The sequence below is a fragment of the Heterodontus francisci genome, chromosome 33, assembly GCF_036365525.1.
Source record: "Heterodontus francisci isolate sHetFra1 chromosome 33, sHetFra1.hap1, whole genome shotgun sequence".
NCBI lineage: Eukaryota > Metazoa > Chordata > Chondrichthyes > Heterodontiformes > Heterodontidae > Heterodontus > Heterodontus francisci.
The window spans coordinates 14,048,546-14,072,386 of NC_090403.1; the positions used below are offsets into that span (position 1 = coordinate 14,048,546).

The 23,841-nt window shown below is 45.9% G+C and overlaps 1 protein-coding gene across 1 annotated transcript in view; it reads right to left on the bottom strand.

Annotated features, from left to right (window-relative positions):
- Positions 1 to 9,186: 9,186 nt before the first annotated feature.
- Positions 9,187 to 23,841, bottom strand: part of LOC137347980 (parathyroid hormone/parathyroid hormone-related peptide receptor-like) — a 143,769-nt gene continuing 129,114 nt past the window's right edge. Inside the window, exons 16-17 of the mRNA XM_068013051.1 lie at positions 12,531 to 12,572; positions 9,187 to 9,555 (exon numbers count right to left, since the gene is read on the bottom strand). Of these exons, the coding sequence (XP_067869152.1) occupies positions 9,187 to 9,555; positions 12,531 to 12,572 (411 nt within the window). The remainder of the gene's footprint in view (positions 9,556 to 12,530; positions 12,573 to 23,841) is intronic.

Sequence of the window (23,841 nt, forward strand, 5' to 3'; positions counted from 1 at the left end):
GATACTGAAGCAGTCCATGCCCGCATGCAGCAAGACGTGGACAACATTCAGGCTTGGCATGTTAAGTAGCAAGTAACATTTGTGCCACACAAGTGCCAGGCAATGACCACATACAACAAGAGAGGATCTAACCATCTCCCCTTGACATTCAATGGCATTACCAATGCTGAATCCTCCCCCATCAATATCCAGTTACCATTGACCAGAAACTGAACTGGACCAGCCATATAAATACTGTGGTTACATGAGCAGGTCAGAGGCTGGCAATTCTGCAGTGAGTAACTCACCTCCTGACTTCCCAGAGTCGTTCCACCATCTACAAGGCACAAGTCAGAAGTGTGATGGAATACTCTCCACTTGTCTGGATGGGTGCAGCTCCAACAACACTCAGGAAGCTCCAGGACAAAGCTGCCTCTTGATCAGCACCCCATCCACCACCTTAAACATTCACTTCCTCCACCACTGGTGCACAGTGGCAGCAGTGTGTACCATCTACAAGATGCACTGCAGCAACTCACCAAGTCTCCTTCGACAACGCCTTCCAAACCCACAACCTACCACCTAGAAGGCCAAGGGCAGCAGCAACCACCTGCAAGTTCCCCTCCAAGCCATGCACCATCTTGACTTGGAATTATATTGCCGTTCCTTCGCTGTTGCTGGTCAAAATCCTGGCACTCCCTCCCTAACAGCACTGTTGGTGTCCCTACACCACATGGACTGCAACGGTTCAAGAAAACGGCTCATCGCCACTTTCTCAAGGGAAAATCAATGATGGGCAACAAACACTGGCCTTACCAACTATGCTCACTTCCCAAGTATGAATAAAAAAGTTGAATAGTCCCACTAAATCGTACTCTAAGTGCTGCTCTTCTCTCTGACGGGTTTTCTGTTTGTCCCTAAATGGAGGGGAGGACTGGCCAGCAGGAAAAAAGTGTGAAAGATATTTGTTATTGTAAACAAGCAGTTTGTTAGTGGAGCTCAGAATAGGTTCGCGAGCAAACAGCACAGATTGTACCTCTGTTTCTAATGTACTAATTTTTTTCACCTTCATTGCTGTGTCTCCCATACAGCCCTTTCCCTGCCTTTGCACTTGCTTAAGACCTGTTAAACTTTTAACTTTTGCCAATTCTGATGAAAGGTCATTGGCCTGAAACGTTAACTCTGTTCCTGTCTCCACAGATGCTGCCAGACTTGCTGAGTATTTCCAGCACTTTCTGTTTTTATTTCAGATTGCCAGTATCTGCAGTATTTTGCTTTTGTGTCTGACATAGAACTAGTGTTCCTGTCCTTTTCCCCTTCCTCTTTTGAGGAAGTGGCTGGGATAATCGCACACAGCAACGCAATTGACCAGGCACGTCCAGGAGGGAACTTTCCTGTTTGCAGGCGGGTTTATGATATTGTTACACAGTGCACAGAGCAACCGTCTGACTCCCCGTCCTGGCTTCTCCCTGTTCCCCACATCCTCCTCTCCCCATGTGAGGTGCAACCCCATCTCCCTCCAATCACTCAGTGGTACAAACATGTCTAACATTCCTGAGAATGGTCCCTCGAGTGAGTCTTTAACTGGGTTCCTGGCCCCTGACACATTGCTGTAATACTTCATCCACCTGATTATATTGTGGGGGGAGGGGGAGAGTAAATAAACCTGGATGATATTGACTAGTGGCAGGTTGTGAAGGTTGGCATGGTAACAAGTGACAATATAATTCCATTTGCTAAAGGCTGGTTTAATTTCAAGGAAAAGAAACAGAGAGTTTCAGGATTGAGGTCCTCACCTTCTAATCCATCAATTTCCCACCTTTCATATATTTCTGACAAGACGTTTTATTTCTTCAGAAATATTCTGCTATGTTAACATTTCAGTGATTGGGATTTACATGCTGCTTCTTTCCTCCTCTGTAATGCTTCTACACCTAGCAGACTGAGCTCTGGAGTCTTGCAGTAACAAAGACTCCCTTGCACAGATTGTTAACCTAATCAGAGTGAAGGGAGGGCTCTAGCTGGATGACATGGGAGTGTATCTGGCTGGATTAAGGGGTTTGCACCACTCCTATCTGATGCAGAGTACCCTCTGAAGGTGAACCTGGAGTATCCACAGAATCACAGAATCATCACAGTGTAGAAGGAGGCCATTTGGCCCATCGTGTCTGCACCGGCTCTCCGAAAGAGTAATTCACTCAGTCCCATTCCCCCGCCTTCTCCCCATAACCCTGCACATTCTTCCTTTTCATATAACTGTTTAATTCCCTTTTGAATGTTTCAATTGAACCTGCCTCCACCACGTTCTCAGGCAGTGCAATCCAGACCTTAACCACTCGCTACGTGAAAAAGCTTTTCCTCATGTCACTTTTGCTTCTCTGACCAAATACTTTAAATCTGTGCCCTCTCGTTCTCGATCCTTTCATGAGTGGGAACAGTTTCTCTCTATCTACTCTGTCCAGACCCCTCATGATTTTGAATACCTCTATCAGAACACCTCTCAACCTTCTCTTCTCCAAGGAAAACAGTCCTAACTTCTCCAATCTATCTTCATAACTGAAATTCCTCATCCCTGGAACCATTCTCGTGAATCTTTTCTGCACTCTCTCCAATGCCCTCATGTCTTTCCTCAAGTGCTGTGCCCAGATCTGGACACAATACTCCAGCTAAGGGCGAACTAGTGTCTGATACAAGTTCAACATAATTTCCTTGCTCTTGTACTCTATGTCCCTATTAGTAAAGCCCAGGATACTGTATGCTTTATTAACCGCTCTCTCAACCTGTCCTGCCACCTTCAATGACTTATGCACATATACACCGAGGTCCCTCTGCTCCTGCACCCCCTTGAGAATTATACCCTTTATTCTATATTGTCTCTCCATGTTCTTCCACCCAAAATGAATCACTTCACATTTCTCTGCATTGAACTTCATCTTTACCTGTCTGCCCATTCCACCAATTTGTCAGTGTCCTGTTGGCGTTCTACACTATTCTCCTCACCGTTCACAATGCTTCCAAGTTTCGTATCATCTGCAAACTTTGAAATTGTGCCCTTTACACCAAAGTCTAGGTCATTAATATATATCAGGAAAAGCAAGGGTCCCAATGACCCCTGGGGAACTCCACTACAAACCTTAGAGTCATAGAGTGATACAGCACTGAAACAGGCCCTTTGGCCCACTGAGTCTGTGCTGACCATCAGTCACCCATTTATACTAATCCTACATTAATCCCATATTCCCTACCACCTACCTACACTAGGGGAAATTTACAATGGCCAATTTACCTATCAACCTGCAAATCTTTGGCTGTGGGAGGAAACCAGAGCACCCGGTGGAAACCCACACAGTCACAGGGAAAACTTGCAAAGTCCGCACAGGCAGTACCCAGAACTGAACCTGGGTCACTGGAGCTGTGCAGCTGTGGTGCTAACCACTGTGCCTTCCCACGCCCCCCAAAAAATCCATTAACCACTACTCTCTGTTTCCTGTCACTCAGCCAATTCCATATCCATGTTGCTACTGTCCCTTTTATTCCATGAACTACAAGTTTGCTCACAAGTCTGTTGTGTGGCACTGTACCAAATGGCTTTTGAAAGTCCATGTACACATCAACTGCATTGCCCTCATCAACCCTCTCTGTTACCTCCTCAGAAAACTGCAGCAAGTTAGTTAAACATGATTTTCCCTTAAGAAATCCATGCTGACTTTCCTTAATTAACCTACATTTGTTCATGTGACTATTAATTTTCTGCTGAATTATTTTTTCTAGAAGTTTCCCCACCACCGAAGTTAAACTAAAAGCAAAATACTGCGGATGCTGGAAATCTGAAATAAAAACAAGAAATGCTGGAACCACTCAGCAGGTCTGGCAGCATCTGTGAAAAGAGAAGCAGAGTTAACGTTTCGGGTCAGTGACCCTTGAAGGGTCACTGACCCGAAACGTTAACTCTGCTTCTCTTTTCACCGAAGTTAAACTGACTGCCTTGGAGTTGCTTGGCTTATCTTTACACCCTTTTTTGAACAAGGGTGTAAGGTTTGCAATTCTCCAGTCCTCTGGCACCATCCCTGAGCCTAAGGAAGACTGCAAAATTATGGCCAGCATCTCTGTGATTTCCACTCTCATTCCCTTGGTATTTTTGGATGCATGTCATCTGGTCCTGGTGCTTTATCCACTTTAAGTAAAGACAGCCTATCTAAAACATCCTCTTTATCAATTTTAAACCTTTCTAATGTCTAAATTACCTCCTTTCACCATTGCCTGGGTTGCATCTGCTTCCTTGGTAAAGACAGATGCAAAGTATTCATTTAATACCTCAGCTGTGCACGCTGCCTCCATGTGTAAATCCCTTTTCTGGTCCTTAATTGGCCCCACTCATCCTTTTACCGCCCTTTTACTATTCATATGTCTATAGAAAACTTTGGGATTTCCTTTAATGTAAGCTGCCAGTCTCTTTTCATGCTCTCTCTTTGCTGCTCTTATTTGCTTTTTCGCTTCCCCTCGGGACCTTCTATACTCAACCTGGTTCTCAATAGTATTTTCCACCCGGCATCTGTCATAAGCACATTTTTTCTTCTTTATCTTAATCTCTACCTCTTTTGTCATCCAGGGTGCTCTGGATTTGTTTGTCCTACCTTTCCCCTTCGTAGGAACATGCCTTGACTGTGCCCAAACCCTCTCTTCTTTGAAGGTAGCCCATTGTTCAGATACTGGCTTTCCTGCCAACTTTTGATTCCTATTTATTCGCTCCAGCTCCATTCTTACCCCATTGAAATTGGCCTTCCCCCAGTTAATTATTCTTACCCTGGATTGCTCTTTGTCCTTTTCTATAGTTAGCCTAAACCTTATGATACAATGATCACTGTCCCCTAAATGCTCTCCTACTGATACTTGATCCACTTGGCCCATCTCATTCCCAAGAACCAGGTCTAGCAGTGCCTCCTTTCTCGTTGGACTAGCAACATAATGTTGTAAAATTTTCCTGAACACATTCTATGAACTCTTGCCCCCCCACCATTTCCCTTTACACTACTATTATCCCAGTCTATGTTTGGATAATTAAAGTCCCCCATTATAACTACCCTATAATTTTTGCACCTCACTGTAATGTCCTGGCAAATTTGTTCCTCCATGTCCTTCCGCCTAGCTGGTGGCCTATAGACAACACCGAGCAATGTAACTGCACCTTTTTTGTTTCTTAGCTTTAGCCAAATTGTTCTGTCCTCGACCCCTCTGGGACATGCCAAAGACTTGCAGGTTGATAGGTTAATTGGCCATTATAAATTGCCCCTAGTTTAGGTAGGTGGTAGGGAAATATATAGGGACAGGTGGGGATGTGGTAGGAATATGGGATTAGTGTAGGATTAGTATAAATGGGTGGTTCATGGTCGGCACAGACCCGGTGGGCCGAAGGGCCTGTTTCAGTGCTGTATCTCTAAACTAAACAAACTAAACTAAACATCCTTTTTCTCCAGCACTGCAATGCTTTCCTTAATCCCTACTGCCACCCCTCCCCCTTTTTTTCCTTTCCTATCTTTCATGAACACCTTGTATCCAGGAATATTTAACACCCATTCCTGCCCTTCTTTGAGCCAGGTCTCTGTTCCAGCCACATCATATTTCCACAGGACAATCTGCACCTGTGCCTCACCAGTCTTATTTACCACACTCCGTGCATTCACATCCATGCACATTAGCCCTGATTTAGACTTCATCACTTTCTCCCTTACTCTGACCCCACCTAATAACTTATTATTCCCTACTCTAGTGCTATCTATCTCTGCCAGTATTCTGTGCACCTTGGTATTCCTCTCTGATATTTGCTTCTGGTTCCCACACCCCAGACAAGTTACCAGTTTTACTTCCCTCCAATCTGAGCTCCCTCTCAGGTTCCCATCCCACTGCCAATCCAGTATAAACCCTCCCCAACAGCAGTAGCAAATCTCCCTGTGAGGATATTGGTCCCAGTCCTGCTAAGATGCAACCCATCCATCTTGTACAGGTCCCACCTACCTCAGAACAGGTCCCAATGTCTCAGAAATCTGATGCCCTCCCTCCTACACCAATTCTCCTATTGCTATGCTCACTTGCATGTGGGACTGGGAGTAATCCTGAAATTACTGCTTTTGAGGTCCTGCTTTTTAATCTCCTTCCTAGCTCCCTAAAATATGCTTTCAGGACCTCATCCCCCTTCCTACCTATGTCATTGGTGCCAACGTGAACCACGACCTCTGGCTGTTCACCCTCCCCAGAAGAATGTCCTGCAGCCGTTCCATGACATCTTTGACCCTGGCACCAAGGAGGCAACTCACCATCCTGGATTCCGGCTACGGCTGTCTGTTCCCCTAACTAACGAATCCCCTATCACTACTGCTCTTCCAGTCCTCTTCCTCTCCTCCTGTGCAGCTGAACCACTTGTGATGCCACAAACCTGGCTCTGACTGCACTCCTCTGAGGAACCATCACCCTCACAGTATCAAAAATCATCTCAGGGGACTCCTGCACTACCTTCCTGGTTCTCTTAGACTGCCTGGCAGTCACCCATTCCCTATCTGCCTGCATGCTTCTAACCTGTGTTGTGACCACCTCCCTAAACATGCTATCCATGTAGTTCTCTGCCTCTTGGATGCACCACAGTGACTCCAGCCACCGCTGGAGTCCTGAAACCCGGAGCTCAAGCTTGTGCAGCCAGTGACACTTCCTGCAGATGTGTTTGTTTAGGGTACATGGTGCATCCATGACTTCCCACATGCCACAGGCTGTACATTCCAATATTCAGAGGCCGGAGCTCTGATCCCCTGCATCAATGGGTTACAATTCACAGATGTTCCACTGTTACTGTTCTGGTCTGTGTCCTCATAGAGTCATACATAAATCAACATTGGCAATTTATTTTATATAGGTGACACTGATGTTCACTGGGATACAGTGCCACAGACACTGACTCTCACTGGAGTATAGTTCCACAGACACTGACTCTCACTGGGGTACAGTTCCACAGGCACTGACTCTCATTGGAGCTAGGTTCCACAGACACTGACTTTCACTGGGGTACAGTTCCACAGACACTGACTCTCACTGGGGTACAGTTCCACAGACACTGACTCTCACTGGGGTACAGTTTCACAGACACTGACTCACACTGGAGTTAAGTTCCACAGATACTGACTCTCACTGGGGTACAGTTCCACAGACACTGACTGTCACTGGGGTACAGTTCCACAGACACTGACTCACACTGGGGTACAGTTCCACAGACACTGACTCTCACTGGGGTACAGTTCCACAGACACTGACTCTCACTGGGGTACAGTTCCACAGACACTGACTCACACTGGGGTACAGTTCCACAGACACTGACTCTCACTGGGGTACAGTTCCACAGACACTGACTCTCACTGGGGTACAGTTCCACAGACACTGACTCACACTGGGGTACAGTTCCACAGACACTGACTCTCACTGGGGTACAGTTCCACAGACACTGACTCTCACTGGGGTACAGTTCCACAGACACTGACTCACACTGGGGTACAGTTCCACAGACACTGACTCTCACTGGGGTACAGTTCCACAGACACTGACTCTCACTGGGGTACAGTTCCACAGACACTGACTCTCACTGGGGTACAGTTCCACAGGCACTGACTCTCATTGGAGCTAGGTTCCACAGACACTGACTTTCACTGGGGTACAGTTCCACAGACACTGACTCTCACTGGGGTACAGTTCCACAGACACTGACTCTCACTGGGGTACAGTTTCACAGACACTGACTCACACTGGAGTTAAGTTCCACAGATACTGACTCTCACTGGGGTACAGTTCCACAGACACTGACTGTCACTGGGGTACAGTTCCACAGACACTGACTCACACTGGGGTACAGTTCCACAGACACTGACTCTCACTGGGGTACAGTTCCACAGACACTGACTCACACTGGGGTACAGTTCCACAGACACTGACTCACACTGAAGTTAAGTTCCACAGATACTGACTCTCACTGGGGTACAGTTCCACAGACACTGACTCACACTGGAGTTAAGTTCCACAGATACTGACTCTCACTGGGGTACAGTTCCACAGACACTGACTCTCACTGGGGTACAGTTCCACAGATACTGACTCTTACAGGGATACATTTAATAGATATGCTCTGAAGCCTCACTAAACAGTGAGTCAATACTGACTGGATATTGAGCATTTGAGCCTGTTCGAATTTGGTCCTGAGCCCACTTCCACACACAAACCCATTGCAGCAGGAGTATCTACAAGCTGTCCTTTACGAGTTTGACCAGTGATGCTCGCATCTGAGTTCAGTTACCTGGGCACAGAGGGAAAGAAACCTTGCACCTTCTGCTCTATGTGGTTCAGCACCAGGCTCTGAGATCATTTCTCTTTTCGTTGCTTTTTCTTAATTTGCCCGGGTCAGAAATTGTGAAAGAAATTCTTATCCTTACAATCAGAATTACAATGCATTTAGGGATTCCGTGTTTGTCAAAAGTGTTGATCAAGAACAGAGGGATTATCTGACCCACTATACCAGGCAGATCTGGTCTGTTGCTTGTCCTCCATCTAATGCTCCCTATTTTTTCCACACTTTTTCCTGTTGTTGTTGCCCTGAGTCTGTAATTGTCAAAGTGTTTAACCATAAACTTCAAATGTAGTTATTGGCTGGCGACTATTACATTCAGCAGTGTCCCAGACCCCTGAACTATCTGAGGCTGAGCTCATCCCTCATCCCTTTCTTTAGTCAATCAAAATGATTTGAATGGTTGTTTTTCCAATTTTCTCCACTCATTCAATCTCTCCTGAGGGTAGTGACTTGGGCATTGACCACCCTCTGCTACCTCAACAAAGTGACCATTCTTCAAATATGAGACCAGATAGCCAGGTTGGATAGGCCATAGTGAGAGTATTGCATCCAGTTCTGGTCACCATACTTTAGGAAGGATGTGAGGGTCCTTGAGAGGATGCAGAGGAGATTTACCAGAATGGTTCCAGGGATGAGGGATTTCTGCTACAAGGTTAGGTTGGACACACTTGGAGCAAAGGAGATTGAAGGGATGTTTGACAGAGGTGCACAAGATTATGACAGGTTTAGACAAGGTCAACAAAGTACTCGCACCACTGCTTAGCTCACCATACAATGTTCCTGTTTATTCAGGAGGGGAAAGTTGCAAGCGATAATACAACCCATGTTTTTCACAAGACAGTTTCCCATTGATTGTGGAGAGGAGTTTTGGGTTTTTCCTGCTCCTGATTTGCAAAATGCTCTTTGCTCTCTATCTTCCTCTTGATGTTCTCCAGGGTTGGGGAGGGCAGGGAGTTTTCAGACTGGGAAGTGCTTGTGATGTAGCCGGGCAGATTGGAGAAGGAGTGCAGCGGCAGTACGCAGTGCTTGGTGTTACTGTGCAGTGTGGACACTCCTCTGGTAGCCATGGTGGTGCTAATGCTATTGGTGGCATGAGAGGTCACTGCTCCATAGGGGCAGCTGCTGCCAGCTCGGATCTTCTGATTAAAGTTCAGAGTTAGATTCCTCCTGAACCAGGACTTCTTAATCTCCGCCTGGACCTAGACAGAGCACAGAATAAAACACACAGTTAAAGATGTGGTGATTGGTGTATAATGTCACTGTGAAGTGGTGATTGGGATTATGATGTCCTTGAGTGTCAGCTTAAACCCCTTGCAGCTCCTTTGAGTCCAATAACTTTGCTCAGTTTGTATCAAACACTTTTGTCTCCAAGTCAGAAGGCCATGGGTTTGAGTCCAATCCCAGATACAGTAGACACGGTCTGTGACACAGTCCTGGTCACAGTGCAATACAGTACACACAAACTCTCAGTCAGAGTCCCTGACACCGTCCCAGACACATAATCCCAGGCATACAACAAATTCCAGCATGCTGAGCAATCGGCCTCTACAGCCGAACTTCACCAGCAACAACAAGAATTCCAAGGAACCTGTGAAAATGAGGAACTGAAACAAAATAGAATTAATAAATAGAGTCTATGATTCTATGACTCTATTAATAAAGAGGTAACACTCGAAGAATTAACTGGATTGAAGGTTGATAAATCCCCTGGACCAGATGAGCTGCAGCCCAGAGTGTTGAAGGAGGTGGCTATAGAGATAGTGGTGATAGTGATGCATTGGTGGTTATCTTTCAAAATTCTATAGATTCTGGGAAGGTTCCTACAGACTTGAAAGTAGTAAATATAACCCCACTATTTAAGAAAGGATGGAGAGAGAAAACAGGGAACTACAGACCTGTAGTTTGACGCCAGTAGTAGGGGAAATGTTTGAACCTATTATAAAGGATGTGATAACTAGATACTTAGAAAATAATGAGATGATTGGGCAGAGTCAACATGGATTTATGAATGGGAAATCATGTTTGAAAAATATGTTGGTGTTTTTTGAGGATGGTACTTATAGCATAGATAAAGGAGAACCAATGGATGTGGTGTATTTGGATTTTCAGAGGCTTTTGATAAGGTCCCACACAGGAGGTTAGTGAACAAAATTAGAGAACATGGGATTGGGGGTAATATACTGCTATGAATCGAGAATTAGTTAACAGACAGAAAGCAGAGAGTAGCAATAAAGGGTCATTCTCAGGATGGCAGACTGTTTCTAGTGAGGGACCACAACGATCAGTGATTGGGCCACAGCTGATCACAATCTATATATATGACTTGGATATGCGGACCAATTGTAATATTTCCAAATTTGCTGATGACACAAAACTAGGTGGGAATGTAAGTTGTGAAGAAGATGCAAGGAGGCTTCAAGGGGACTTGGACAGGCTAAGTGAATGAGCAAAAACATGTCAGAGGAATATAATGTGAATAAGTGTGAGGTGATCCACTTTGGTAGAACAAACAGAAAGACAGAGCATTTCTTAAAGGGTGAGAGGTTGGGAAGTGTTGATGTCCAAAGGGATCTGGGTGTCCTTGTTCATGAGTCACTAAAAGGAGGTGACTCATGCAGGTGCAGCAAGCAATTAGGAAGGCAAATAGTATGTTGGCCTTCATCGTAAGGGTTTAGAATACAGAAGTAAAGAAGTCTTGCTGCAGTTATAAAGAGCCTTGGTGAAACCACGCCTGGAGTATTGTGTACAGTTTTGGTCTCCTTATCTAAGGAAGGATATACTTGTCATAGAGGGAGTGCAATGGAAGTTCACCAGATTAATCCCTGGGATGGTGGGATTGTCTTATGAGGAGAGATTGAGGAAACTGGGCCTGTATTCTCTAGAGTTTCGAAGAATGAGAGGTGATCTCATTGAAACTTACAACATTCTTACAGGGTGTGACAAGGTGGACGTAGATAGGATGTTTCCCCTGGCTGGTGAGTCTAGAACCAGGGGACAGAGTCTCAGAATAAGGGGTAGGCCATTTAAGAATGAGTTGAGGGAGAATTTCTTTACTCAGAGGGGTGGGGGCAGGGTGAATCTTTGGAATTCTCAACCCCAGAGGGCTGTGGTGAGGGTTTGTTCATTGAGCATGTTCAAGACAGAAATCAAGAGATATCTGGATACTAATGACATCAAGGGATATGGGGATAGTGTAGGAAGGTGGCGTTGAGGTAGATGATTAGCTATGATCTAATCAAATGGCAGAGCAGGCTCGATGGGCTGAATGGCCTACTCCTGCTCCTCTGTTCCTATGGGCTGAATTTTACCAGCCCCTTGACAGCAGGGGGGGCCAGTAAAATTCTACGGGTAGAGGCCTGCCTCGACTCCTGACGTCAAGAAGGGCCCGCCACATATTACCGGTGGCGGGGCACCTCGGTGCGGTGGGGCTGTCATCTAAATATTTAAAATAACAAAAATTAGATGCAAATGAACTTACCTGCCGGTGGTGACCGTCCCACGCTGATTTGATGGCTGCCAAACGCAACTCGCGCGCCTTCGGAACGCTGTATGGGAGGGGTGGGGTAGCAGGGAAAACACTTCTTATTGGCTGTGGGGATGGTGGGAGGGGGTTGAAGGGCAAATGTCAGAAGGTTGGGTGGGAAAGTTTGGGTCGGGAATAAAGTAAGTTTTCTTAATATGAGAAGACCATTGAGAGGTTGGGGAAGGGCCTCCATCTCCAAATTATTTATTTAAAAAAAACCATGTCTACTGTACTTTTAATAATTTAAATCTTTGCTAAGGGCTTAAAGCCCTTTAAAAATGGCGCCGGTGTCTGTGTGGTGGCGCCGGACGCCATTGCCGGGGACGTGGCGTCTGCCCCCTCTATGTCGTCGGGGGCGGCCACTCTGCCCCCTCCATTTAAATCAGCCCCCGCAAATAATATTGCAGGGGCTGTGCGGTGGCACTTCCATGTCGGAAGACCCCACCCCTTTCACAGCATGTCACCTCACGCTGATCAAATTCAGCCCAATGTGTCTGTCAGTAATTTCTCATTTTTGATGAGATCACCTCTCATTCTTCAAAACTCTAGATTCAAAACACAGATCACTCACTGCAATCAGACAAAATGTGATATGAAGCCACATAAGGAGATATTATGACAGTTTTTTTTACATGCAGCCTAGTGACTCACCTCTCCATTGCAGAAACAGTAAATAAAAGCAACGAAGAAGCCCTGTTTGGGGGAAAAAAGAAAAAAATTATAAACAGTGCCATAGAATAGAATCATTGTCCAGCACAGACAGAGGCCATTCAGCCCATCAGATCTGCACTGGCTCTTTCGTAGCGCAATCCAGTTAGTCCCACTCCCCACTCTTTCCCCATATCCCTGCAATTTGTTTTGCTTCAAGGGTGGCACAGTGCCACAGTGGTTAGCACTGCAACCTCACAGCTCCAGTGACCCGGGTTCAATTCTGGGTACTGCCTGTGCGGAGTATGCAAGTTCTCCCTGTGTCTGCGTGGGTTTCCTCCGGGTGCTCTGGTTTCCTCCCACAGCCAAAGACTTGCAGGTTGATAGGTAAATTGGCCATTGTAAATTGCCCCTAGTGTAGGTAGGTGGTAGGAGAATGGTGGGGATGTGGTAGGGAATATGGGATTAATGTAGGATTAGTATAAATGGGTGGTTGTTGGTCAGCACAGACTCAGTGGGCTGAAGGGCCTGTTTCAGTGCTGTATCTCTCTATGACTCTATATATCTAATTCCCTTTTTGAAGGCTACTACTGAATCTATATCCACCACCCAATCAGACAGTGCATTCCAAATCCTAACCTCTCATTGTGTAAAAGCTTTTCTCCTCACATCATAAAAACATACCACCTCTGGTTCGTTTTCCAATCACCTTAAACCTGTGCCTCTGGTTATCGACACTTCAGCCATTGGAAAGAGTTTTTCTTTATTTACTCCCTCTAAACACTTCATGATTTTAAACACCTCCACTAAATTTCTTCTTAACCTTCTCTAGTCTAAGGAGAACAATCCCAGCTTCTCCAGTCTATTCATGTGACTATAATCCCTCATTCTTGGAACCATTCTCATAAATCTATTTGCACGCTCTCCAAAGCTTTCGTGTCCTTCCTAAAATGTGGTGCCTGGAATTAGACACAATTCTCCGGCTGGGGTTAAACTAATGTTTTATATCATATCATGCTCACGAGGAGTGCAGTGATGAAAAATACAGAACCAAACTGAAGAGTTATAAAAAATTGGAACAATTTTAAAGAGACTGATACATGTGCTGTCAACAAAATGGAGGACAAGACACATGACCCTCAACATCTCTTGCACTCCAATCCACATCCATGTCTACAAAGACTGAAACCAATTCAGCCCAATCTGCTTGGTGATACGACAGATCATCATACCTGGATGTGAGCTAAACTCAAACACAATGAGACAAGCCCCTTCGCAGACTTCTCATCTCTGAATAACTTCCATTACAATGGAGTGTGAACCACCTCATCTCCTCAGAATGGGGCCATCATCAAGGCCATTATCCAGCCCAGTTAGAACTGAAACCTGAAGTCACATGGGCGAAGTCAACCCTTGTAAAATTCACCTTAAAAGGTAATTGTTCTGAGGAACAAAGGGGTGTCTTTTCAGGACAGGATTACAGACAACAACATCAGTCTGGTCTCTCCTCAGCTACACAGTACAGCAACAAAAAGTCCCCCTTGCTATTTACTGCATTTGTACGCTTTGTGTCATCTGCAAACTTTGAAATTATGCCCTGTATACCCAAGCCCATGCCATGAAAATATATCAAAAACAGCAGTGGTCCTCATATCAACCCCTAAGGAACAGCACTGTTTACTTCACCCCAGTCTTAAAAACAACCATTCACCTCAACTCTCGGCTTTCTGTGTCTCAGCCAATTTTGTATCAGTGCGACAGTTTAATCTCATGGGCATCAGCAAGTTTATTATGTGGCACATTACCAAACGTCTTCTGAAAGTCCATATATACAACTCCTCAAATAATTAAGTAATGAGAAGCTGCCCCTCTCCCCACCTTTTATCATTGAATCATTCCTGTATCCTGTTCACAGGACCTGTCTCCATCTCTACTTCCTCTGCCATTAGTATACACCTTGCCCAATAGATTGTAAGTCATGCCATTCTTCTTCTTTGGCCTCCTTGTCTCGAGAGACAATGGGTAAGCGCCTGGAGGTGGTCAGTGGTTTGTGAAGCAGCGCCTGGAGTGGCTATAAAGGCCAATTCTAGAGTGACAGACTCTTCCACAGGTGTTGCAGATAAAATTGGTTGTCGGGGCTGTTGCACAGTTGGCTCTCCCCTTGCGCTTCTGTCTTTTTTCCTGGCAACTGCTAAGTCTCTTTGACTCGCCACTCTTTCGCCCCGCCTTTATGGCTGCCCACCAGCTCTGGCGATTGCTGGCAACTGACTCCCACGACTTGTGGTCAATGTCACAGGACTTCATGTCGCGTTTGTAGACGTCTTTAAAGCGGAGACATGGACGGCCAGTGGGTCTGATACCAGTGGCGAGCTCGCTGTACAATGTGTACTTGGGGATCCTGCCATCTTCCATGCGGCTCACATGGCCAAGCCATCTCAGGCGCCGCTGGCTCAGTCGGGTGTATTTATTTATTTATTTAGAGATACAGCACTGAAACAGGCCCTTCGGCCCACCGAGTCTGTGCCGACCATCAACCACCCATTTATACTAATCCTACACTAATCCCATATTCCCTACCACCTACCTATACTAGGGGCAATTTATAATGGTCAATTTACCTACCAACTTGCAAGTCTTTTGGTTGTGGGAGGAAACCTTAGCACCCGACGAAAACCCACGCAGACACAGGGAGAACTTGCAAACTCCACACAGGCAGTACCCAGAATTGAACCCGGGTCGCTGGAGCTGTGAGGCTGCGGTGCTAACCACTGCGCCACTGTGCCGCTGGGGATGTTGGCCGCCTCGAGGACTTCTGTGTTGGAGATACGGTCCTGCCACCTGATGCCAAGGATTCTCCAGAGGCAGTGAAGATGGAATGAATTGAGACGTCGCTCTTGGCTGACATACGTTGTCCAGGCCTCGCTGCCGTAGAGCAAGGTACTGAGGACACAGGCCTGATACACTCGGACTTTTGAGTTCCGTGTCAGTGCGCCATTTTCCCACACTCTCTTGGCCAGTCTGGACATAGCAGCGGACACCTTTCCCATGCGCTTGTTGATTTCTGCATTGATAGACAGGTTACTGGTGATAGTTGAGCCTAGGTAGGTGAATTCTTGAACCACTTCCAGAGCATGGTCACCAATATTGATGGATGGAACATTACTGACGTCCTGTCCCATGATGTTCGTTTTCTTGAGGCTGATGGTTAGGCCAAATCCATTGCAGGCAGCTGCAAACCTGTCGATGAGACTCTGCAGACACTCTTCAGTGTGAGATGTTAATGCAGCATCATCAGCAAAGAGGAGTTCCCTGATGAGGACTTTCCGTGCCATTAAGTCCCCAATAATTGGGAGGAGAGGTACAATTTTCCGCCAGTTCCATTACATTGGGAAGTGCCATAATTTCTCTTGCTTTGATCTAATGCTGGCCCAGGATCCAAAGTCACATAATTAAATGTATATTCCCTATAGATAGATATCTATAATAAAAGCAAAATACTGCGGATGCTGGAAATCTGAAACAAAAACAAGAAATGCTGGAAATACTCAGCAGCATTTGTGGAAAGAGAAGCAGAGTTAGATAGATATCTATGCCTGCTGGGATAGCCCCACCCTCACAACTGTCTCCAGTGAGAAGAATCAAGAGGAAAACTTGCAAATTCCACAGCAAAGCAGACCGTGGAAAGAGAAAAAGCAATAGAGAAAACATGAGAGAAGAAACACTCTTAGATCCAGAGTTAAAATCCCTCTACACTATCCCACCAAACACTCCAAGACCAAGTGCAGCATGGGTTAGATATAGAGCGAAGCTCCCTCTACACTGTCCCACCAAACACTCCAAGACCAGGTACAGCATGGGTTAGATATAGAGTGAAGCTCCTCTACACGGTCTCATCAAACACTCTCAGAGCAGGTACAGCACGGGCTAGATACAGAGTAAAGTAAAGCTCACCACCACCTTCTCAAGGGCAATTAGGGATGGACAACAAATGCTGACCTAGCCAGCGATGCCCACATCCCATGAATGAATAAAAAAAAGTTCTCTTGAAATCAATGAAAATAAAAGTCAAGAAAGATGTAAATCGTGTTGCCGTCTCGCTATCACCCATAGTCAAGATCTCCCACAGTGTCGATTTTCCCCTCCCACACTTTAATTGGTTTAATAATTCCCTGGGGAATATCCCTGGGAAAGGCTGGACACTCAGCCACATGTGAAGGTAAATTGGACCCGGGTATTAGGCATTGTTGCAGGCTTGTGTGTAGGATTCCTCTGGCAGGGAATAAATATGACACTGGGACTGGGGACCCAGAGAGGGAGAATCACACAGGAAAACAAACATCTTTACAACCGTCGTTTGGCAGTACAGAACTTGAGAATTGCTGAAAATGGAGACATGTTGTCGAAGCTTTTCAACTCACAGGGCCCTATTCTTTGCAGACAGAAATACCATGTACACACATTGCGCCTGTTTCAGCTGAACAAAATAAGTGACGGCCATTCGCTGGTTCATTCCTCAGGGCAATGCCTTGACCAATCAGAGTCAAGCTGCCTGGTTTAAATTTCAAACAAAGCTTGGCAGTTAACTGTCAGTCACTGTAAACTGGTGCATTCTCCATGGCAACACCTTGAACAATCAGAGTTTACTTGCCAACCAATCAGCACTCTCTTTTCATGCAGTATAAGTTGTTGTTTTCCTTTACATTGGTTATTCGTGCAGATTGTCCTGATGAGTGCAAGATTAAAAGCTTCGATAACATGTCTCTATTTTCAGCAATACTCAAGTTTACAACAGTAAACAACTGAGATAGTGATCCTTATTACATTAAGCAGGTTATTGTATAGAGTCAGTTTGGTAGAGAAATGCATAGCAATGTACTGACAATGAAACAGAGATATAAATAAATAAAGAGAGACCAAGGTAGAGGTCTATTTATATGTAGATAAATTTAGAGAGAGAGAGAGAGAGAGAGAGAGACAATGAAAAGTAAATATTTTTGTGAGGCTCATCTGACAACAACTTGTGCAATATAGCACATGTAACAGAGTGAAATGTCTCAAGCCACTTCCCAGGAACATTCACAAACAAAATCTGACACTGAGCCACATAAAGAGATATTACAACAGACTTGGTGAAAGACTGTCTTAAAGGAGGAAAGTGAGGTCGAGAGGCAGAGGGGTTGAGGGAGAGAATTCCAGAGCTAGGGCCCGGGCAGTTGGAGGCACAGCCACCAATAGTGAAGTGATTAAAATTCACAAAGCTGAAGCAGCCAGAATTAGATGAGGGCAGATATCTCGGAAGGTTGTTGGGCTGGAGGAGATTACAGAGATAGAGAGGGGGAGAAGCCATAGAAAGATTTGAAAACAAGGAAGAGAGAGTTAAAATCAAAGCTTTGCTTAACCGAGAGCCAGCATAGGTCAGCGAGCACAGAGGTGACAGGTGAATGGGATTTGGTGTGAGTTAGGACACGGGCAGCAGAGTTTTGGATGATGTCAAGTTTACAGACAGTAGAACATGGGAGGCTGGCCAGGAGTACTTTGGAATAGTCAGGTCCAGAGGTAGCAAAGGTATGGATCAAGGTTTCAGCAACAGATGAGATGGGATAAGATGAGCAGGTGGGGCAAAGTCAGGCAATGTTACGGAGGTGGAAATAGGTGGTCTTAGTAATGGCACTGAAATGTGGTTGGAAGCTCATCTTGCGGTCAAATACGACACCAAGGCTGCAAACAGACTGGTTCAGCCTCAGACAATTGCTAGGAAGAGGTGCGGAGTCACTGGCCTGGGAGCAGAGTTTGTGGTGGGGACCGAAGACAATGGTTTTGGTTTTCCCAATATCTGAACAAAGAACAAAGAACAGTACAGCACAGGAACAGGCCATTCGGCCTTCCAAGCCTGCGCCGATCTTGATGCCTGCCTAAACAAAAACCTTCTGCACTTCTGGGGACCATATCCCTCTATTCCCATCCTATTCATGTATTTGTCAAGATGCCTCTTAAACGTCATTATCGTACCTGCTTCCACCATCTCCCCCGGCAGCAATTTCCAGGCACTCACCACCCTCTGTGTAAAGAACTTGCCTCGCACATCCCCTCTAAACTTTGCCCCTCTCACCTTAAACCTATGTCCCCTAGTAACTGACTCTTCCACCCTGGGAAAAAGCTTCTGACTATCCACTCTGTCCATGCCGCTCATAACTTTGTAAACCTCTATCATGTCACCCCTCCACCTCCGTCGTTCCAGTGAAAACAATCCGAGTTTATCCAACCTCTCCTCATAGCTAATGTCCTCCAGACCAGGCAACATCCTGGTAAACCTCTTCTGTACCCTCTCCAAAGCCTCCACGTCCTTCTGGTAGTGTGGTGACCAGAATTGCACACAATATTTTAAGTGTGGCCTAACTAAAGTTCTGTACAGCTGCAGCATGACTTGCCAATTTTTATACTCTATGCCCCAACCGATGAAGGCAAGCATGCCGTATACCTTCTTGACTACCTTATCCACCTGCGTTGCCACTTTCAGTGACCTGTGGACCTGTACGCCCAGATCTCTCTGCCTGTCAATACTCCTAAGGGTTCTGCCATTTACTGTATACTTCCCACCTGCATTTGATCTTCCAAAATGCATTACCTCACATTTGTCTGGATTAAACTCCATCTGCCATTTCTCTGCCCAAGTCTCCAACCGATCTATATCCTGCTGTATCCTCTGACAATCCTCATCACTATCCGCAGCTCCACCAACCTTTGTGTCGTCCGCAAACTTACTAATCAGACCAGCTACATTTTCCTCCAAATCATTTATATATACTACAAAGAGCAAAGGTCCCAGCACTGATCCCTGCGGAACACCACTAGTCACAGCCCTCCATTCAGTAAAGCACCCTTCCACTGCTACCCTCTGTCTTCTATGACAGAGTCAGTTCTGTATCCATCTTGCCAGCTCACCTCTGATCCCGTGTGACTTCACCTTTTGTACCAGTCTGCCATGAAGGACCTTGTCAAAGGCTTTACTGAAGTCCATATAGATAACATCCACTGCCCTTCCTTCATCAATCATCTTCATCACTTCCTCAAAAAGCTCAATCAAATTAGTGAGACACGACCTCCCCTTCACAAAACCATGCTGCCTCTCGCTAATAAGTTTGTTTGTTTCCAAATGGAAGAAAATCCTGTCCCAAAGAATCCTCTCTAATAATTTCCCTACCACTGATGTAAGGCTTACCGGCCTTCTGGTTACAGGAAATTTCTACTCATTCAGTACTGGATACCAGACAAGCAGTCTGACAATTTAGAGACAGTGGAGGGATTGAGAGAGATGGTGGCGAGGTAGAGCTGGGTGATGTCAGCGTACATGTTGAAAACTATGTTGTGTTTTCTGATGATGTCACTGAGGGGCAGCATGTAGATGAGAAATAGGAGGGATAGATCCTTGAGGGATACCAGAGGTAACAGTGCAGGAGCAGGAAGAGAAGCCATTGCAGGTGATTCTCTGACGACCACTAGATAGATAAGAATGGAACCAGGTGAGACCAGTCTCACCCAGCTGGACTACAGTGGAGAGGTGTTGGAGGAGGATGGTGTGGTCAACCCTGTCAAAGGCTACAGACTGGTCGAGAAGGACGAGGAGGGAAAGATTACCTTTGTCTCAGTCACATAGGATGTCATTTGTGACTTTGATAAAAGCTGTTTCATACCTTTAGCCTATGCCCAGACTTCTCCATCACCATCCCAGGTATGTTCTGTTCCTCAAGCAGGACAGACCTGGGGCGGGGACACATAGCAAGGTGTCACCCTGGGAGTCCTCAACATTGACTCCGGACCCCATGACGTCTCATGGCATCAGGTCAAACATGAGCAAGGAAACCTCCTGCTGATTACCACCTACCGCCCTCCCTCAGCTGATGAGTCAGTACTCCTCCATGTTGAACACCACTTGGAAGAAGCAGTCAGGGTGGCAAGTGCACAGAATATACTTTGGATGGGAGACTTAAATGTCCATCACCAAAAGTGGCTCAGCAGCACCACTACTGACCAAGCTAGCTGAGTCCTGAAGAACATATCTGTCAGACTGGGCCCGCAACAGGTGGTGAATGAATTAATAGGAGCGAGAAACCTACTTGACCTTGTCCCCACCAATCTACCTGTTACAGATGCATCTGCCAATGACAGCACTGGTAGCAGTGACCACTGCACAATCCTCATGGAGGCAAAGTCCTGTCTTTACATTGACGATACTCGTCACTGGTATCAGACCCACCGGCCGTCCTTGTCTCTGCTTTAAAGACGTCTGCAAACGCGACATGAAGTCCTGTGATCACAAGTCGTGGGAATCAGTTGCCAGCGATCGCCAGAGCTGGCGGGCAACCATAAAGATGGGGATAAAGTGTGGCGAGTCGAAGAGACTTAGCAGTTGGCAGGAAAAAAGACAGAAGCGCAAGGAGAGAGCCAACTGCGAAACAGCCCTGACAACCAATTTTATCTGCAGCACCTGTGGAAGAGTCTGTCACTCTAGAATTGGCCTTTATAGCCACTCCAGGCGCTGCTTCACAAACCACTGACCACTTCCAGGTGCTTACCCATTGTCTCTCGAGAAAAGGAGGCCAACGAAGAAGAAGACTCCCCATAGTGTTGTGTGGCACTATCACCGTGCTAAATGGGATAGATTCGGAACAGATCTAGCAATGCAAAACTGGACATCCATGAGGCGCTGTGGACCATCAGCAGCAGCAGAATTGTACTCAACCACAATCTGTAACCTCATGGTCCGGTATATCCCCCACTCTACCATTCCCATCAAGCAGGGGTGCCAACCCTGATTCAATAAGGAGTGTAGGAGGGCATGCCAGGAGCAGCACCAGGCATACCTAAAAATGAGGTGTCAACCTGGTGAAGCTACAGCACAGGACTAGATACATGCTAAACAGCAGAAGCAGCATGCAACCGACAGGGCTAAGCGATCCCACAACCAACGGATCAGATCTAAGCTCTGCAGTCCTGCCACATCCAGTCGTGAATGGTGGTGGACAATTAAACAACTAACAGGAGGAGGAGGCTTCACAGATATCCCTATCCGCAATGATAGGGGAGCCCAGCACATCAGTGCAAAAGGTAAGGCTGAAGCATTTGTAACCAGCTTCAGCCAGAACTGTCGAGTGAGTGATCCATCTTCACCTCCTCTGGAGGCCCCCACCATCATAGATCCTAATCTTCAGCCAATTTGATTCACTCCATGTGATGTCAAGAAATGGCTAAGCGCACTGGATACTGCAAAGGCTATAGGCCCTGACAACATTCCAGCAATAGTACTGAAGACCTGTACTCCAGAACTTGCCGCGCCCCTAGCCAAGCTGTTCCAGTACAGTTACAAAATTGGCATCTACCCAACAATGTGGAAAATGGTTCAGCTATGTCCTGTCCACAGAAAGCAGGGCAAATCTAATCCGGCCAATTACCGTCCCATCAGTCTACTCTCAATCATCACAAAGTAATGGAAGGTGTCATCAACAGTGCTATCAAGCAGCACATACTCCCCAATATCCTGCTTACAAATGGTCAGTTTGGATTCCACCAAGATCACTCAGCTCCTGACCTCATTACAGCCTTGGTCCAAACATGGACAAAAGAGCCAAATCCCAGAGGTGAGATGAGAGTGACTGCCCTTGACATCAAGGCAGCATTTGACCGAGTATGGCATCAAGGAGCCCTAGCAAAATTGAAGTCAATTGGACTTACACTTTCTTTCTGCACATTACAACATTCGATGATAAACTTAATTTAAAGCTGCAATGTTCAGAAATGTTTAATGTAATAACAATTGGAAACGGGGGAAAAGTTTCCACTGGTTAGAGTCATACCCAGCACAAAGGAAGATGGTTGTAGTTGTTGGAGGTCTGTCATCTCAGTCCTAGGACATCACTGCAGGAGTTCCTCAGCGTAGTGTCCTAGGCCCAACCCATCTTCAGCTGCTTCATCAATGATCTTCCCTCCATCATAAGGTCAGAAGTGGGGATGTTTGCTGATGATTGCACAATGTTCAGCACCATTCGCAACTCCCCAGATCGTGACGCAGTCCATGCCCACATGCAGGAATACCTGGACAACATTCAGGCTTGGGCTGATAAGTGGCAAGTAACATTCACGCCACGCAAGTGCCAGACAATGACCATCTACAACAAGAGAGAATCTAACCACCTCTCTTTGAATTCCCCCATCACCAACATCCTGGGGTTAACGTTGACCAGAAACTTAACTGAGTGCAGCTCCAACAACACTCAACAAAGATTCAAAAGGGCAGTGTGATAGTTGAGGGTGTTGACTGTGGGAATAGACGCAGCTCCTCCATCATGTTGGCCTGCCTTCAGTGAACACAGAACCCACCTTCACAATGCTTGTCATGTCCCAGTAAAATGCTGGAGCCTCTGAAATCGCGAGTCGGCACAGAGAGAGAGAGAGAGAGAGAGCCAGCCGTCGCTCCGGTCTTCAGGAGCATTTCGTACTGATATACTCTATCCATGGAAAAGCATTTTGTTTGATTGCTGCCCCGTCTACCACCTTCAACATTCACTCCCTCCACCATTGGCGCACCATGGCTGCAGTGGATACCATGTACAAGATGTACTGCCGCAACTCGCCAAGCATCCTTTGACAACACCTTCCAAACCTGTGACTTCTACCACCTAGAAGGACAATAGCAGCAGGTGCATGGGACTGCCATTGTTGAACTGCTTTCCTCTTCTAGGTTTTTTCATTACTTTAAATGTAGACCTCAGTTGTAATAACTGCAGAATCGAATGTTTGCCTTTAACGAGCTCAGGTTACACAATCCAACATGAGTACACAGTCAAATCATACAACACAATTCCATTGCTGTAATTCTTCATTATTGAGTTCACAACTCACTACAAGAACTTAGACACCAAGCTTCACAGTTGCAGCCTGTCTACAATAAACAGTGGTCTACTAATCATTTATACCAATCCTACCTTTGATCTGTATTTTCCATACATACTAACACTAAACTACAATACAGTCAAAGACACATAATGCAGACTTCAGATAACATGGAGCCAAGACGATACACACACTCATGTTCATCAACCTCTCCCGATGATTCCATTCTAAGCACGTTAATAACTTTATTCCTATAAACAATGTCCCAAACCTTGAAGACATGGATGAGTGACTTGCTCATTTTTCAGCTTCTCATCCTTTTACAAAGCATCCCTCTTCAGCAGAACTGACAGCTATTTTAACCCATTGAGTGCTGATCCAACAACAGCGAGGTACATTTAATTATATGGGTAGTGTGAATCCACAT